General features: G+C 38.0%; 1 protein-coding gene across 7 annotated transcripts in view; it reads right to left on the reverse strand.

Moving 5' to 3' along the window:
* Positions 1–1,146: 1,146 nt before the first annotated feature.
* LOC148874769 (transcriptional corepressor LEUNIG_HOMOLOG-like) overlaps positions 1,147–17,416 on the reverse strand; it is a 36,946-nt gene continuing 20,676 nt past the window's right edge. For all 7 annotated transcript variants that reach the window (XM_088963692.1, XM_088963689.1, XM_088963693.1 and 4 more), the window contains 8 exons: positions 12,149–12,379; positions 11,569–11,713; positions 11,370–11,479; positions 10,569–10,718; positions 3,791–3,946; positions 3,486–3,602; positions 3,147–3,344; positions 1,147–1,610 (listed from right to left, as the gene is read on the reverse strand). In XM_088963692.1, the coding sequence (XP_088819818.1) occupies positions 1,467–1,610; positions 3,147–3,344; positions 3,486–3,602; positions 3,791–3,946; positions 10,569–10,718; positions 11,370–11,479; positions 11,569–11,713; positions 12,149–12,379 (1,251 nt within the window). In that variant the 3' untranslated portion in view covers positions 1,147–1,466. The remainder of the gene's footprint in view (positions 1,611–3,146; positions 3,345–3,485; positions 3,603–3,790; positions 3,947–10,568; positions 10,719–11,369; positions 11,480–11,568; positions 11,714–12,148; positions 12,380–17,416) is intronic.

Genomic DNA, 17,416 nt, shown 5'->3' on the forward strand with positions numbered 1-17,416 from the left:
GTGTGGATGAAGCCGAAGCGAGAATGTTGGCTTGAGTAACACAAACATTGGTGAGGATCCAATGCCCCAAAAACCTAAGAGTTCCTCCACAAGGTTCGTCCATAGAGGGTGAATCAGGGCCCAAAAGGCGTAGTATGAAGTGTTTATGTGATCAAATTTAGATTTGTCAATATACATCCGATTAATAATTAAAAACAAAAAAATACATAAAATTTATAAAAAAAATCAGATACATTATTATTATCATTATTATCACTTAGAATTGTCACATACAAAGCATATGCACACTTACTAGTTATTATAAAAAGCATCAACAAGAGTTCAAGGTTTAAAGGGATAGGGGATGGGCTACCCCGGTTGTGTAGCTCCATGAAGAAAAAAAAAATCCTTTGGTTTTCGTCTAAGAGAAATTTTTGTTTTTAGTAAGAACTTTAAATACAAATCTTCCGTTTGACATGAAGAATTATGGCATCAAGCCCTGTGAGTTTTATCCTCATTGTTGCTGCTAATTTGACTCTCACCATGTCCACCTGCACATATTCTTTGTCCCATTGATTTTTTTTTTTTTATAGCACATCTTCTAATGTCACTAGCAAAGAAAATACAATTGATTTATAACTCATACATTAGGTAGAAAATTTTGTTGAATGCTGGCATATTACTTTATTATATACAACTCCAATTGATCTCACCTTTCCCTTAAAAGAAGTAATAAGTTGCACTTGCACATACTCTCTAGTTTTGGTAAGAAAAGTTGCACATAGTCAACAGCCATGGAAATCCAACCACAGCCGACAGATTGGGTACATCTCCCCATGAATTTAACAAACATGCATATGAGATATTCCCAATTTGTGATTGGATGCTATTTGCACTTTGATTTTCTTGCAAGAGGTCTGGAATCGTCATGCTATAACTCCTTATGCTCACTCACAATGCTGGACAACTCAATGCCTTGCTGACTTAGAATTTTACTAACAATACCTTCCATCTCTTATAGAGATAGTGTCTTGCAGATTGATTCTAACCCTACGGATAAGATACGATTCGAATCTGCTTTGCCGAAGCTACTGAAAGGGGCTTGTAGTTGTACAGAAGCCGCATACATGAAACCAATACTGAATCTTTAGACATGGAAACTCATCATTTCTCTTTCCACCGTTTCAAAGTGTGAACTTTCTTTTCTTTTTCAATTCTCCTGTATATCTGTCTAAATACCATTAAAGCCCACATCTTGCTGTCGCAGTACAAATCTCTTGAAAATGCCGTCCCAAACAACAACAGGAACCCCTTCCCAGTTTATTTACCAACACAGTAAAGGATACAAGAAATAGCAAACAAAGTGGAAAAACAGAAAAGACTAAACCAGGAAAAAAAATCAAACACAATGCAACGATTTGTTGGGATTCCGTTGAATTTGAGGCAAAGCCAACTGCTTCAGAGGGAGATATCCAATCGCCAAAACTTTATTTCCACAGCTTCACGGATTTGTCATGGCTCGCAGAAGCAACCATCCCTGTCACAGGTGACTGGGCCAAAGCTGCAATAACACCTTCGTGCGCTGGAACTGTCATGCTCTTGTTCTCAGACATGTTCCACAACTCCAGCGACTGCACACCAACCAGCCATTACGGAAACAGAAATCAGTAATCCTCCATAGTTCATAACAACGTGGGTATCCCATATACAAATTTTACAATTGATCCCATCCAAAGTTTTAATGAATGATCAGGGATCATGATGCCTTCTATGCTCATGCTTAGGATCAACACAAGAAATGCATATACATAGCTATATCTGAATTGCAACTGTACATACAAATAGAAATTGGATTGGATCTGGGTCCCATTATATATGCATTAACTAAAACCCAATGCAGCCTCCTGTAATTTATTAGATCCACCCACTTCATGCCCTACCTTCAAGGTGATTCCGAACTAATGAATTCAATATGCAAGACAATTAAAGTGTCCGAGTGTTACAAGTTCAAACAAGCTGCTCAATTCAGATAATGAACTGGTTACTGATCGGAATGGTCCCAGTCAGTTGATAACAAATTAATTCTCAGTTACAGAGTATTATTAGAAGTGGCCCTCCCGTTACAAAAGCAAACAAAATAATGGCATTGAAGATTCAATGCTGAAACGGTTGGAGTCAAACGATTGCAAGCAAGTATGACCTAACCAATGGAGGATAGGACACTAATCAAGCTACCCACACCACCACCACTACAATTTGGAAGGGCATTCAGAAGACTAAAGCTCATTGTTTTAAAGGCATTGCCAATAAACTGGGTAATGGTTTCCGGCTGAGTCTTATCCCAGCCTCTTCAATGCAGCCACCAACAAATAGGCACCTGTGGCTGACATATTTTCTAATGCTGGAAACAATGGCTCTTAATCTCCCATCTTCAGAAGACATGCTTCTCCATCTCCAGCAGTTTCAGCCAATAGATTCTGAGGATAACAGAATTTAGAAGTGGGACAAGAAAGGGATTTTTTTCAGTCAAATCTATGATGCAACACCAATTTTGGGTAGGCCCACCTTCCCCACAAAGTTGTTTGGGCACGCAAAGTGCCTTCAAGGGTTGCACTTCTAGTATGGACAGCAGCTCAAAGCAAATGCCTTACCAAAGACAAGCAAGAGAGATATCCCTTCACCTCTCCTAATTCCCTCTGCAATGCTGCACAGAAAAATGAGTATCATCTTTTTTGCATTGCCTGGTGAGCAGACTTATTTGGAACCATTTTCTGGTCAAAATGCATCTGTACTGGGTTTTTCCTAGTACCCATCTTGGGGTTCCTAAACAGCTGGACATTGAAGGCTCATCTAGTAATGGCGGAGTTATTTGGAATATGCATCTCTTGGCTGTATTTTTTTGGTCTATATGGATGGAGGAATAGCAGAATTTTTGAACGCAAATTCACTTGAATACATGAAATCATAGACACAGTAGCAAAGACTTTTCCCTTGGGAAAAGGCATTTAAGCTATCAACTGAAGCCCTCTTTTTGTAATTAACCTTCTCACAATTCTCGGCTAAATCTCACCCCATGTACAGCCAACCAAATTAGAATTAATACAATATGCTTTTACTTTTTCAAAAAAAAAAAAACAATAAATATAGTGGTAATAGCACGGAATCACCTGGTAGCCACCAATAACCAAAAGGGTAGGATAAGCTGGATGAAAAACACAAGAGTGGAACTTGTTTGCATTGGAGCTGAGCTCGTGAATGCACTCTCCTGTACTTAATGACCATACCCTCACAGAGTCCTGACTGACAGAGGCTAACCGATCTCCAGTTGCATCCCAACAAACAGAATGTACCTCTTTAGAATGACCCTGAAAATAAAATCAAGTTTTACATAAAAGCTACAAAATAAGCTAATGGATGTTGTTTTTCATCAGTGCCTAGATCTGTCAATGAGCTACCATATGTTCTGCCTAGGTATGAGCTAGTAAGGTCTTGATCTTTTAGACTACCTGTAATGCGTGTGTCAACCTGTCAGTCTCAACATCAAAGATAGACACCACGTTATCTGCTGCAGCTGCCAGTAGCTGCCCAATTCTTGGTTGAAATCTCACTTGTGCTGTACCTCCCTACTCCATAAAACAAGTAGACAACAATTAAGGACACAAAGTCATGAAGTAAACAGCAATAGAATCTCTAATAATGCAAATGCACACATATGCACACACACACACACACACACACACACACACACACACCCACCCACACCCACACCCACACACATGAATGTGATAGAGATAGAGGTCCATGGACTAGCCTTGGAAACTCGAGTGCACGAATACTGACTGATACTCCAAAAACGAATTTCATTATTTCCATCACAAGAGCAAAAAATATCAGTCTTCTTAGGGTGGAAATCTAATGACATCACATGTGAATTGTGACCGGTATAAACATGTAGACAGAAGCTTGGCTGCAAAAAAAAATGGAAGAACGTGATAAAACCGTATTTTAGTGATCACATATCAACAGTATTTAACTGGTAAAAGTATACATAAAGAAAGCAAAATAACTGAAATGCCTGTTCAGGATATCCATAGATAATAAAAAAAAATCATGGGCTGATGTTACATATGCAATGGATTTTGAAGGTAATGATTTTACTATAAACCAAATGGATGTCTAGCAGTTGGGACAAAATTTTAAACATAACCTTGTAATTAAAAGGTTAAAGGATGCCAAAAATTGTGAGCACCTCCAATGCATCAGAAATCTATATCTACAATAGAAAGAGGAACAAGAGAAGGCAAGAGGTCTCTAAATACATTGCTCACACGAGTTCCTCTAGCCTCTCCCTTGTCCCTTCTCACATGAGTGATGGTTTTTAGTTTTCCCCATATGTTGTTTCTCCCCCTGTTATATGCCTTTTTTTTTTCTTCAATCCTCATCCATTTCTATTATAAATATGGATTTATTTAAAACTCATTCTTAAATCTGAGTAACTCTCCTCCAACTCTTTGAATAACAGCTGCATAATGTTGTCTTTAACTCCTTTAAGTTCGAGTAACGGCTACGTATACACAGGTTTTTGTAAATATATCATTACAGGTAGATAAATTTAGTTCTCAAATGGATATGTGAACCTCTTTTCCAGCTCTCGATCATACATTCAAGAGGATCAGGTATTCTTTTCTGAACTCCAGCTTTCTAGGGAAGCAAGGCTTCTCCCAAACCTAACCTAATTTCTATGTACATTTGTTCTGTTTTTATACGTTGAAGAAGATTGTGCATTCTTTTCTGCACTCCCAGTTTCTAGAGTAATAAGGCTTCCCCCAAACCTAACCTAATTTCTATGTACCTTTGTTCTATTTTTACTTGCAGGTTATTGATTTACCTCTCAAATATGATATATTTGCATATTCAAAATAGCTACATATCAAAAAGGTTGGCTAGAATTATACGTTGAGGCCAAGACCACTATTGTTTTTGTCCATTCATCTTCTTACTATTGTGCATCAGAAAGTACCATATGCACCTTCTTCAATTAAATCCATCATTTTTCTGTTTCTTGAAAACAAAGTAGAGAGAGTGACTTAGGATGCCTTCTAATCGGGGAAAAATACTTAGGCTGTGGTTGGTTATGGTAAAAGTTGAAGGAACATAAGAGAGAGTGAGTCTTTCTATTGACTTTCACATTTATCTAAAAAAAAAGTTTTCATTGTTAGACAGTTTTGTATGCCCTTAGCTTCAATCAAAATGATGTACTTTATGAGTTTATTGTAAATGAATAAAAGTGCATATTTGATTCATGTTCCCTTGGTATGTTTCTGTATAATACCCTTAAACCGGACACTTAATGAGACTCGTGTTAGTTTAGAATGTTCACAGCCAGTGGGTCGGTCTGGGGAGACCTATCCTGACAAGGCTGACACTATGGTGCCACCAAGTCGGTTGGGGTTGCTTATCTCAGCTACCAAGGTGAGACCCTAAGCACATACAGTGTAGGATTAATTGAATCTTTGAACTGGACCAGATTTCTAGTATTGCCCTGGACCTTGGAGATTGATGGGCAAAACTGGAAAGTTACACCCGACCCCTAGACTCGATTATGATACTACACTAGGTGTCGGATTAGGCTGTCTTTGATGTACCAATCAGTGAGATCCTTAGCGGGGGTCAAAACCTGGGTATGTTGGGACAGTCTGAGAATTCATCTAAGTGGGTGATCATAGTGACAGGATCAACCCCTTTGTCGGACAAAGGTAATGATCGAGGATGCAATCTCACTGATGGAAACCAAGACTACCGGCAGCCGATTTCAATCGTTGAGATTTGTTTTGCAAAATATATTTTATATGAGATATAAAAGTATATATATGGTTTCGAAATGTTTGCAAAAAGGTTTTAATTCCCGGGATCCATATAAGCAGAGAGTGCAACACTGTTCCTTGCAGCCGAGGGAGAGGTCCTCTCTTGTCGGGCAGTGTATGATCATTATGGGCTGAGAGGTTAAGTGTAAAACCATTGAGGATAATACCTGATGGGCTAATCTTGCATCTGCCCATAGTCCCTAGGTGTTACAAGGTGGCTTGGCCCAGGGACCACTTAGGGTAAGTGTTGGGCCCATAGAGACCATGAGATGGTTTTCAGAGGGTGCACTATCCATAACAGTGTATTCGGCCAGGCCTTGTAACAAAGGCTGGGCCGAACCCATGTGACTGATGTGTAGATCAATGTTAGGGTCCCAAACCATACAAGGAAGCCCAACTGGGCAGCAGTTTGGAAGGCCAAGTGAATACATAACCTTAAATGAGCCTTAAACCCATTTCGAACTGGGCTAATTTGATTAGTCACTTGAGGGGCGAATTTTGAGATGGATCAGCTGATAGGATTGGGCCCAGACCCTATCCACTTAGAGAGTCCAAGATCTAAATGAGATTTATATCTAGAAACTCCTAATTAGATTAGGAGATGGCTGATCTGATCTGCAGATAAGATAAGGGTTATCCCTTATCACTTAAAGAGACTTCTTATCCAGATATGATTTGGATTAGCAACTCCTAATAGGATTAGGAGCTGATCCCTTTAAGTCTATAAAAGGAAGAGGGGGCGGCAGCCTTTAGACATGCAATCCACAGATCCTTGTCTTCAGAGCTGAGATTACTAGAAGAGAGAATTCCGCACCCTGCAAATACTCTCTTGCCGCCTCCTTCCTGCAGTCGCCGCCTCCAGCAGTTCAATCTCCAATTCTTGGGAGAAATCAATATTTGATCTTGATACCAATCTTTTGGAGAAAAGATTGGTGGGAGTTGTATTCACAAGCCGTCCAATTGATTCTTATGAAGGGTTAAGTTCTTTGGAAGAACACTGCTGATTCTGCTCCACCCTGCACTGCGCCATCTTCAGTGGGAGCATATTTTGGATCCTTCATTGGGCGCAAACACCTCCATTGGGAGATACTGTTTCTCCGTATCAGGTATTATCTTCCCTACTTCTTTTGGTTCAGATTTGGTTCAGTTTATGGTTCAAAAATGATCATTGAAAATATGATTTTCTAAATAGGGAATTCGATTCCCAGTTGAAGGGAGAGAAAATTTTTTGAAATTCGCCCCCTTATTCTACAATCTTTGGGTGTCCATGTGATTCTTGCGAAGGCTCAAAGGGGTCCTCTCTAGCCTCTCCCTTGTCCCTTCTCACATGAGTGATGGTTTTTAGTTTTCCCCATATGTTGTTTCTCCCCTGTTATATGCTTTTTTTTTTCTTCAATCCTCATCCATTTCTATTATAAATATGGATTTATTTAAAACTCATTCTTAAATCTTACTCCAACCCTTTGAATAACAGCTGCATAATGTTGTCTTTAACTCCTTTAAGTTCGAGTAACAGCTACGTAAACTCAGGTCTTTGTAAATATATCATTACAGGTAGATACATTTAGCTCTCAAATGGATATGTGAACCTCTTTTCCAGCTCTCGATCATACATTCAAGAGGATCAGATATTCTTTTCTGAACTCCAGCTTTCTAGGGAAGCAAGGCTTCTCCCAAACCTGACCTAATTTCTATGTACATTTGTTCTGTTTTTATACGTTGAAGAAGATTGTGTATTCTTTTCTGAACTCCCAGTTTCTAGAGTAATAAGGCTTCCCCCAAACCTAACCTAATTTCTATGTACCTTTATTCTATTTTTACTTGCAGGTTATTGATTTACCTCTCAAGTATTTTTCCTCAATCTCCCAATCATGTGCTTAAGATGATCAGGTTTAATTTTCTACTTTTGAACTATATGTATGAGTTAAGGATTCTTACATCTGCAAATGTATGATATGTTTGCATATTCAAAATAGCTACATATCAAAAAGGTTGGCTAGAATTATACGTTGAGGCCAAGACCACTATTGTTTTTGTCCATTCATCTTCTTACTATTGTGCATCAGAAAGTACCATATGCACCTTCTTCAATTAAATCCATCATTTTTCTGTCTTGAAAACAGAGTAGAGAGAGTGACTTAGGATGCCTTCTAATCAGGGAAAAATCCTTAGGCTGTGGTTGGTTATGGTAAAAGTTGAAGGAACATAAGAGAGAGTGAGTCTTTCTATTGACTTTCACATTTATCTAAAAAAAAAGTTTTCACAGTGTAAAAGATGACATAGATGCCCTTCTTTTTCTTTCTTTTGAAAATAAATCACTTATTACTTCCTTTTTCAACTGATTTTTTGCCTTTTCTTTCATTGTTTTGCAGGGCTGGTCAGTCTTTCTATTATATGTTGAAGACCATCTACTATCAACTTTATTATCATTTTTTTTAAATTATCAATTTTATTATGTTGGTTGTATGAGAAAATTGGGTATTGTATTTTTGCATTCCATCATAGTGTACAGTTTTATTGATGAACTTAATTCTGTAGGTAGGAAATAGACTAATTTTATTCTTTGTTCCTTCCAAACTGTTTTTTTCCTAATGTTTTGTCTTTTGACAAGGTTTAACTGTTAAGGTATATATTTAACCTTGCATATTATTGAAACATGTATGCATGCAATTTTGTATGTGTGTGTTTTAGGTTAAGGTAAAAGTCAAAAGTGGGGACAAATCCCTAGGCTGTGCAAAACACCAAGCTTTATTTTTGATCACTCCAGTTTTGTCTCTTTGATGAACATTTCGCTCTAGACTAATAATATATGAGATTCTGAATATAGATTTCATTCTAATGCAATACGAGTCATAACAGAATACCATGAATGGGCTTTAAGGTGAAAGCTCTACGATGAATGAGTCATAACAAAATATCAGGACCTCTTGGAGGAGTCTTGGGGCTAAACCCTTAGGAATGGCAATGGGGAAGGACCATATTCCCCGTCTCCAACCACAACCCCCAACGAGGATAAAAATGACCCTCCATCTCCAATCCCCAACAAAGAAAATTGTTTTTAAAAAATAGGTTTACTTAAAATAATGGCATTTTTAGAATATATTTTGATATAAATAATATTATATATGCATATATTTAATGTATAATTGAGGTCGGGGCAGCACAGGGAATTCACTCCCCACCCATCCCCACCAAGGCAATCTCCATCCCTGATCCGATGGGTTCAGGGAAGCCGGGTACCAGAAAGGGATGGGGAAAATTGCCATCCCTATATATGAACCCTTGTTATGATTCATTCTAGAACAAAGAGATAACTGCGGTGAATTTTGGAGGTCAAATTCTGTCATAATGTTAGAAGAAAACTAAAGCCTTTACTTATGACTAAGGGCCTGTTCGTTTCCTCTTAACTCTTATCTCTTTAAGATTACAACTTTAAGAGGAAAATGGGTGTTCGTTTCCTCTTATCTCTTAAATAGGAATCTTACAACATTTTGTTTTCCAATGATACCCCCAAAATACAAACAAAAATTCTCATAAATGGTGTTAAAATGGAATTTAACAATTTTCAGAATTCATAACAATATTCTCTGCATTCAGAGTTCAGAGGAAAGAAAAGTTCACCAATACCAATGTACCTTTGAATATTGCACTTTCAGATGTCAGACGTCAGAACAAACAAACAGGCCCTAACACTCAGTTGTGAGAGAAGGGACTTTGGAGGGGGCGGGGAGTTGCAGAGACCAGTTTTGTTCCCAATAGAAAATTGTTCCAACATGATCTGTGTCTACACATCTACGACATGGTGGGTCCCAGTTTTATGATCATGCATGTTAGAACTTAGAAGCATGTTGGGACAATTTTTCTTAGGAGCATATCCAACTCGGGCTTGCAAGTTGAAATGCATTGGGAATAGCAACCAAAGGTTACTTTAGAATGGTTTAGATGGCATATGATGGGTTCACATTCCTACAACAAATGAGGGGTAAAGGGTGGTGTTTCAAGATCTATAATTGCTATACCTTATAGCAGTAAAAGGGCGGTGAAAGGCCAGCTTGCTACTGTGATTTACAGCAGCAAAATCAAGAGGAACCGAGATGATTTTGGGTCCATTAAAGTTAAGGGTTGATATTAAAGTATTTTACAGGTTAGCAGTTGATAAAATTTTCTTAATGAATTTTTTTTTTTAAATTCAACAATCAACTTATGAGTCAAGTATAGCTTCAACCCAAAAGTTCAAATTATTTCAAAGTACTGTTCCTAATAATTATTATGCCAATTTTTTTCAATAATTTAAATTAATTAATCTATATCTGTTCTGTATCTTTATACATATTATCATCAATTTTTAAAGAATCCCATGCATCGCACGGGTATCTTGCTAGTCTAATAAAGATTCAGTACACCAAAATGGTTATGGAGATCTTCTTGGGAGCAGTAAGCTCTGAAGTCGGCTAGAAAACTGAATGATTAGAAAAATGACTGGAAGCTACATTACCAAAAGCAACTTCCTTGGGGAAGCAACAGAACAAGCCATGGAGTATGACAGTTTCTTACTATTACCACAGAAGAGACGAATTTGGCATCCTACATTTTAGGCTTACAAACCAACATTGATAAATAAAGGGAAGAAAAGAGTCCAATAACTATTAAACCACAACCAAAGTCCAAATATACTAGGAAAGATCAAGCATTACAGAAAGGAAAAATGGAAGTAGAAATCATTACATCTGCCGCATTCCACAGGCGCACGGTCCTATCGAACGAACATGTTGCCAGCTGAGTCGAATTTGGCCTAAAACGAACATCTGTAATTATAAGTGTGTGTTCTTCTGGAGTACTCTCTGTCTGCTGTGTGTCCATGTTCCAAAGAACAGCCTACTGACATGAAATACAGATAAGTATCCACATCATCTTTTGCTTAGTGCTCACTCATCCTTTTACTTGTAATAAACAAGTAATTCAATGAATCAATTCTTTCAAGAGAAAAAGAGTAGCTCAATCAGTTTGACATGAAGACACCCCGAGAAAGAACAGGTAAATAAGCAGTTCCAATGTGCAACTAAGGCTGTGAATGAACTGAAAATCCAATACCCAATCTGACAAAATATATATATATATATATATATATATATATATATATATATATATATATATATATATATATATATATATATATCATATAAGTTAAAAATAATTATTTTTTCTGTATTTTAATAATAGAGCAGTGTCAGACTAAATCCAAATCCAATCCAAAATCAGAAATATTGAACTCAGATCAGATTCAGATTTGCAATTTCAATAATCAGACCGGTTCTGTATGTAATGTATCTGGATCCGATCAGAACCTTACCTGTTTACAGCCCTATGTGCAACAGTTACTTACAATGCTTGTTTGTGCTTGTGCATTATCAATTTGTACTGATTCAAAAATTATTATAGTCCTAGAAAATGATATTAATGCCCATCCTAGCAGTGACTGGCTACAGATATCAATACTTGGTCACTAGATATACAAACAAGCAGTACCTTCTTCTCATGACCAGCACTAGCCAAAAGCTTTCCATCTGAAGAAAAATGACAGCAGACAACTTTACTATTGCTTGTGCGGATACAACCAACTTCACTAAACGAAAAACCTGAAAAGGTGAATCTGATTACAGTTAGTTCCTATTAATCTGAACAATCACTTTCACAATGGATGGATAAAAAGTAAATAGCTAAATACCCTTAGAAGATTCTGTTGTATTGTGCTCTGTAGGGCTTCGTTTTACTGTACTAAATAGGTCCCTTCCATCTCCATCATCATGAGAGAGAAACGATTCCACATTATCATCCAAGGAACCCACATCACCAAAATGTTCCATATCTTCCTAAAAATATAACAGCATGATAAGAAATGAATTAGAAAGTGAGACATGAAGAGTGATTTCCGAGCTATGAGAAATAGACAGGTAACCAATATCAACATTGGATATGAAGTGATAAAACAAAACATGCTAACCCTGATGATTTTCCTACAAGTAGTTACATAGTTTATTCAATAAATTAATTGTACCATAAATTATGTAGCATATGGATAGACATCTTTTCATTCTTTCTACTTGGTTGTTAAATAAGCTAATATTATGAAGTCATATTAACAGAAAAAAGTAAGCTATCATAAATTAGGAAGTAACTCCTCTTCATGAACCGTCTGACAGATCTGCTGCTTATAATGCATGTCTGATACAAGAATAACATTATTTATACTGAATTTACTGCACTTAAATATATCTTATGTAAATCAGATAAAGTTAGAAATATACCAGCTGATTCGAAGATGACGCAAGACCAGCTGTCCCATCTGCACCATACATCATCAAGCTCTTCTGCATATTGTTAACATGCTGCAATCCACTGGTCATAGCCACTGCATCACCAGGTGTGTGAGTCGATGGAGTTGATGGTGGAGAGTTGGGTGAAGGGCCCACAGTATTTCCTGTACCAGTACTGTTAGCAGCCCCAGAAGAAGTTGGTTGTTTCCTTTTTCTGTTATTCTGTTACAGAATAAATAGCCACTAAACCAATTAGCTTAATACAGACAAAAAAGAAATATTTCTTGTAACGACATGATCTTATTGAATCCTTTCTAAAAATGGAGATGGAATGGGAAAAATGCTCAACAAAAAATGTTAAGCATAGATATGACACGAGTTGTGTGATGTTGGGGTTGTCTTGGAGTCCCATTTGTGCGGCTAGAAGATGTGAAATGCAGGTATGTCAGCGGAAAGCTTACAGCATAATCTTCTGCATGCTGCAAATATATGCCACCAAAATGTTCTAAAAGAAACTTAAAAGCAAAACAAGAATTTCATAGTAGAAATTTCATGTATGAGGAAAAAACTTCAGGGTGTAATGGAGCTCACGAGGTGGTGAAATGAAGGAAGATTGTAAAATCAAGGTGAAGACATTCATGGTAGAATAGATTAGAAACAGGAGCAGAAACCAGGCAGTAATGAAGATAGGTCAGTAAGGAAAGTAATGGTCTTATTAACCAGGAACATAATTTGCTGGTTCAAGGGACATTGATGAAGCAATCTAACAGAAAAGAAAGAACTGTGGAGGAATGAAGCTAACATAAGTAGTCAGAAATACATAACTAAAAGGAAAGAAAACTCAAAAGGAAGGATTGTTCAGTTGATGGAAGTATTTTCAGTAAAAGGGAAGCAAATGCTCTGTATACCAGAAAGTCAAAATTAAAGAAGTAGGGAAGCAATGTATAACACTACACAAAAGTTCATGGCAAGCATTGAGCTGATGGTGATGGCGAGCAAACAAATGAATTAGAAAGCTGGGCACAAGGATGTTAAATAGGAAGCTCAAACTTCATTCACGACTATAGCAGGGATTGCAAATGTCATAGGAACAGGAGTTGGAAAAGGCAGCAAATAAAATGGTGGCAAGCTGGAGAATAGTGGTGGAGACAATTAGAGCAGAGTTAAAAATCCCAGCAGACAGATTTCATGCCACATGGGAGAAGCAAAGCCCTATTTTTTTCTACAATTGCTGACGGAGCATGAAGCAAAGATCATTCAGTCGATTGAAAGGCCATTATTAGTAACTAAATAGTGTGTGACAGCTAATAAAGTTGATGCAAGTGCATCACAGCTGATTGAAGTATGGATATATTGCCTACCATTTAATTTCTGGTCAGTAGGGACTCTTAAGAAGCTTGCTGATCTCTGCAGAGGTTTCATTCAGATCAATGAAGACACATTGCATAATAACCTGAAGTTTGCAAGAGTATGGGTGGTGGGTGGCCGGAAAGGATCCTGAAAGCAGAAACCTCTATGCGATGAGCTCAAAGTGAGTTCTCATTGATGGAGAACCTACGGATAGAAAAATCCAAGATGTGGCATGTGGTATCTCAGTTAATGCAGTTTTGGTTAAAGCCACTCAAAGTGCAGTAAGGGAAGATGGACAGATACCTTCTATATTGCAAAAATTGCAGTAGGTTCCTTGTTAGTGCGAGATATACAACTGGTAACAGGGGACAACACCAAGTCTAAATTCTCTGCATGCCAAGGTCAGAGTCAAAAGAAAACTCTCTCAGTCAATGGGCCTATACCTACAGAGCCATAGGTGTATGAAAGAAAATCAACGGGCCAACACCAAGTAAAAATTCTCTGCATGACAAGGTAAGAATCAGGAAGAAACTCTCTCAATCAATGGGCCTATACCTACAGAGGCATTAGTGTGCAAAAGAAAATCAAAACAGGGAAGGTCTGTGGGGAACATGAAGGGAATGTTGAGCTGGATCATCCTTCAGTAGCCCAAGGTAATGCTCATGTTATTTCTGTTGCTCATATAAATTCATCCAATACTGGTTTTGTATATAATCTAGAATCTCAGCCTTGGGCATCTAACCCATGGCAAGGAAGGGGAAAATAAATAGAAAGACAGAAAGGGTAGAGGAATTGAAAGAGTTGGAGAAGAGAGACAGGATATGAAGGATAGTTCAAGAAGTGTTTAGTGAGCTTGTTAGTGAAGAACGGTTAGAACAAGAGGAAGGTCGCACTCTACTTTGAACAGAATACACAGTAAACAGAAGAAGAAAGATAGGAACAGAACCAAAAAAAAAAAAAAAAATTAAGTAGGCAGTCCAGTTAAGAAATTTGTGGGAAAAAATTGGGAGTTTAAATATAAAATGATAAGAAACTAGTCTACCAAAGAGTGGTGAACCTGGGACCAATGGAAGAAGGAAGATGAATAAAGTTGAAAGATTGACTTGTGAGATCGAATGCAATAATGGGGGAAGGAGAGGAGGAGAGTAATATGTAGTACTAGAAGGACTTCCAAACTACAAAACTGAGGATACTGAATTTGGAATGTGGGGGTAGGAAGTGATAGAAAAAAAGGGGAATAAAGGAAACAATAAGGAAAGCCAAGCCAGACATTTGTGCTATTGTAAGAATCTAAATTAGGACCTTAGGGGAAATTAATGGTAAGAAAATAAGGAGCATTTAACATTACAGGATACAGAGGTTAGCTGGTCAATGACACCATAGTGGAGAGACTCAGGAAGGATCATAGCATAGTGTAATAAGGATACCTATTAATGTGTAAAGGAATTTGGTTATTTCATAGTGTCTAGTACACAGTAATCTAGAGGATAGCTTCGAGTTGGTGCTAACTAACCAAATAACCAATGTTTATAGGCCTAAATCATATATGGATTATAGAATGGGGTGCATTTTGGGAAGAGTTATCTGCAATTCTAGCTCTATGTAATGGACTGTGGTGTTTAGGTGATATTATTGTCATAAGGTTCGCCATAGAGTCCAACAATCCTAACCAAAGCACAGCATAGAGAATGAGGAAATTTAATGGGTTTATTAATGGATGTGAACTGAACGAGCCTGCCATGCTTCAAGCTGCATTTACATGGACTTGGGGACATGTTTCTGATCATTGCCCTATTGAGTTGTTGCCCTTCAACAAAGCAAGAGATGATCATTGTCCCTTTAGATTTGAGGATATGTTAACCCACCTGAGGTTTGTAAAATAGAGTTAGATAATGGTGGGAGAAGATGCAGGTAGAAGTCAACTGGGAATGATTTAAATTTGGGAAGAAATTCAAAATATTGAGAACTAAATTGAGGAATTGAAAGTTGAAACAAGGAGACCTTTGGCAATACATGAGAAAAAGATCACAATTAAACAAATTGAGGGAAGTGGATTCTTTAGAAGATCAATGGGAGATCACTCCAAAAGAAATTACCATGAGATGGAACTTGAAGGTAGAATTTCATCGACTAGTGAGAAGAGAAAAAAATTCTTGGAGACAAAAGTAAAGAAGCTAATGGATAAAGAACGGGATGGAAATCCAAAGTACTTTCATGTAATGGTACAAGGAATTTGGGTTTCACCTTCTAGGTTGAATGGGAATTTGGGTTTCACTAGGAATCTCAGGGAGTTGGAAATCTCCTTTGTGTCTAGTTCGATGCACCTCTTGGATTCTGTAGTCCTAGATGATGAGGGTTTGGATAATCAAGGCCCTGTAAAAGAAATTTGGCGTTTGCCTATTCTCCCTAAGGTCAATGATCTTTGTTGGAAGTCTTCCATGGAAGCATTAATACTTATGATCTACTGCAGAAGAAAATACCAAACTGGTCTTTGTCCCCTAACTGGTGTTTCTTATGTAAGTTGTATGGTGAGAGTGTGAGACTGCTTTTCATTTCTTAATCTCCTGTCCCTTTGTTTGCTATATTTGGGAAGGGTTATTTCCTTTTTGGTTTCAAGTAGAACCCTCCTGCTAGTGTTTAGCCCGTCTGTGTTGAAATGCACAAATAGGAGAGGCAGGATTCTATGGAGGTGCACACGTGCAATGGTGATTTGGACAATATGGGAAGAATGAAACTCAAGGATTTTTGAGAAGAGGAGCAAGGAGGCATTGACAGAAATCATAACACTGAGAGGAGCATCTTAGGTGAAAACCTTGAATCTGTTCTCAGACTTTAAGTGGTAGATTTCTTCAAGAATTGGGGGGCCATAGCCGGATCCTCCTCCAGGAAACAAAAACCCCTAGAGGTGTGGTCTCCCCCAACGGGCGGGTGGTTGAAATTGAACTTTGATGGTAGTAGTGTAGGCAATCCAGGTCCTTCAGGAATTGGAGGGGAGATAAGAGATGAGGGTGGTATTATACGTGCACTGTACCCAATCCCAGTTGAGCAAGGTGGTTCTGTAAGAGCAGAATTCTTAGCTGCAATTTTTGGGGTAAAGATGGCTAAAGAACTGGAATTGGGAGGTTGGTTCTTCAAGGTGATTCAAAGCTGGTAGTGGGATGGTTAAAGAAAGGTGAGGGGTTTGACAGCTTAGAAATGAATTCAGGAACTTCAAATGGCTATCAAAAGATATGACCATTCAAATAAAGTGGGTTAGGAGATCTGCTAATAGTCTGGCAGATGGCCTAGCTAAAAAAGGGATTCAAAGACAACACATATGTACTAGGCTCATTTGTAATACAGTTGAGTGGGTCTGTCCTGTAATGCGATTGACAACTTTTACACAACTTCTGGTTGTAATGTTTTCTTACTAAAGTTAATGAATGAATAGATTTTTGTGTTGCTGATAAAAAAAAAATTGTAAGAGGAAGAACTCCATATAAAAGATGGAATGAGAAGATAAGATCTTCAAACAAGACTCACATTGTGCACGATACCAAGGTTTTCTCACGTCTTAAGGAGGGTACCATTGGGGCAGGCCCAACCAATAAACTTAAAAAGGTTTACACTAGAAGGGTTTTCAAACCCAAATTGCAGAGACCTGTCTTTCCTGTTAGGGATGGTCAGTTTTCGAGGGTGGTGGAAAAGAAGCCAGATCTTTTGGCAAGCCTTTCGAGGGAGGAGTCAATTAAAAGTGAAGGGACAAAGGGTGTCAGTCAGGAACCTAAGAAGATGGAGGGAGAGATAGTGTCAAAGGGGGAGGAGTCGAATGGAGCTTGGAGGTGGGGGGCGACAAGCTCGGATGGTCCAAACTCAGAAGAGGAAAGAGCCAACTTTTGAGAAGATCTGGGATGTTTGAGGACGTAGGTC

Source organism: Nelumbo lutea, chromosome 1, assembly GCF_056320005.1.
Source record: "Nelumbo lutea isolate HS-2025 chromosome 1, American lotus-T2T, whole genome shotgun sequence".
NCBI classification, from domain to species: domain Eukaryota; kingdom Viridiplantae; phylum Streptophyta; class Magnoliopsida; order Proteales; family Nelumbonaceae; genus Nelumbo; species Nelumbo lutea.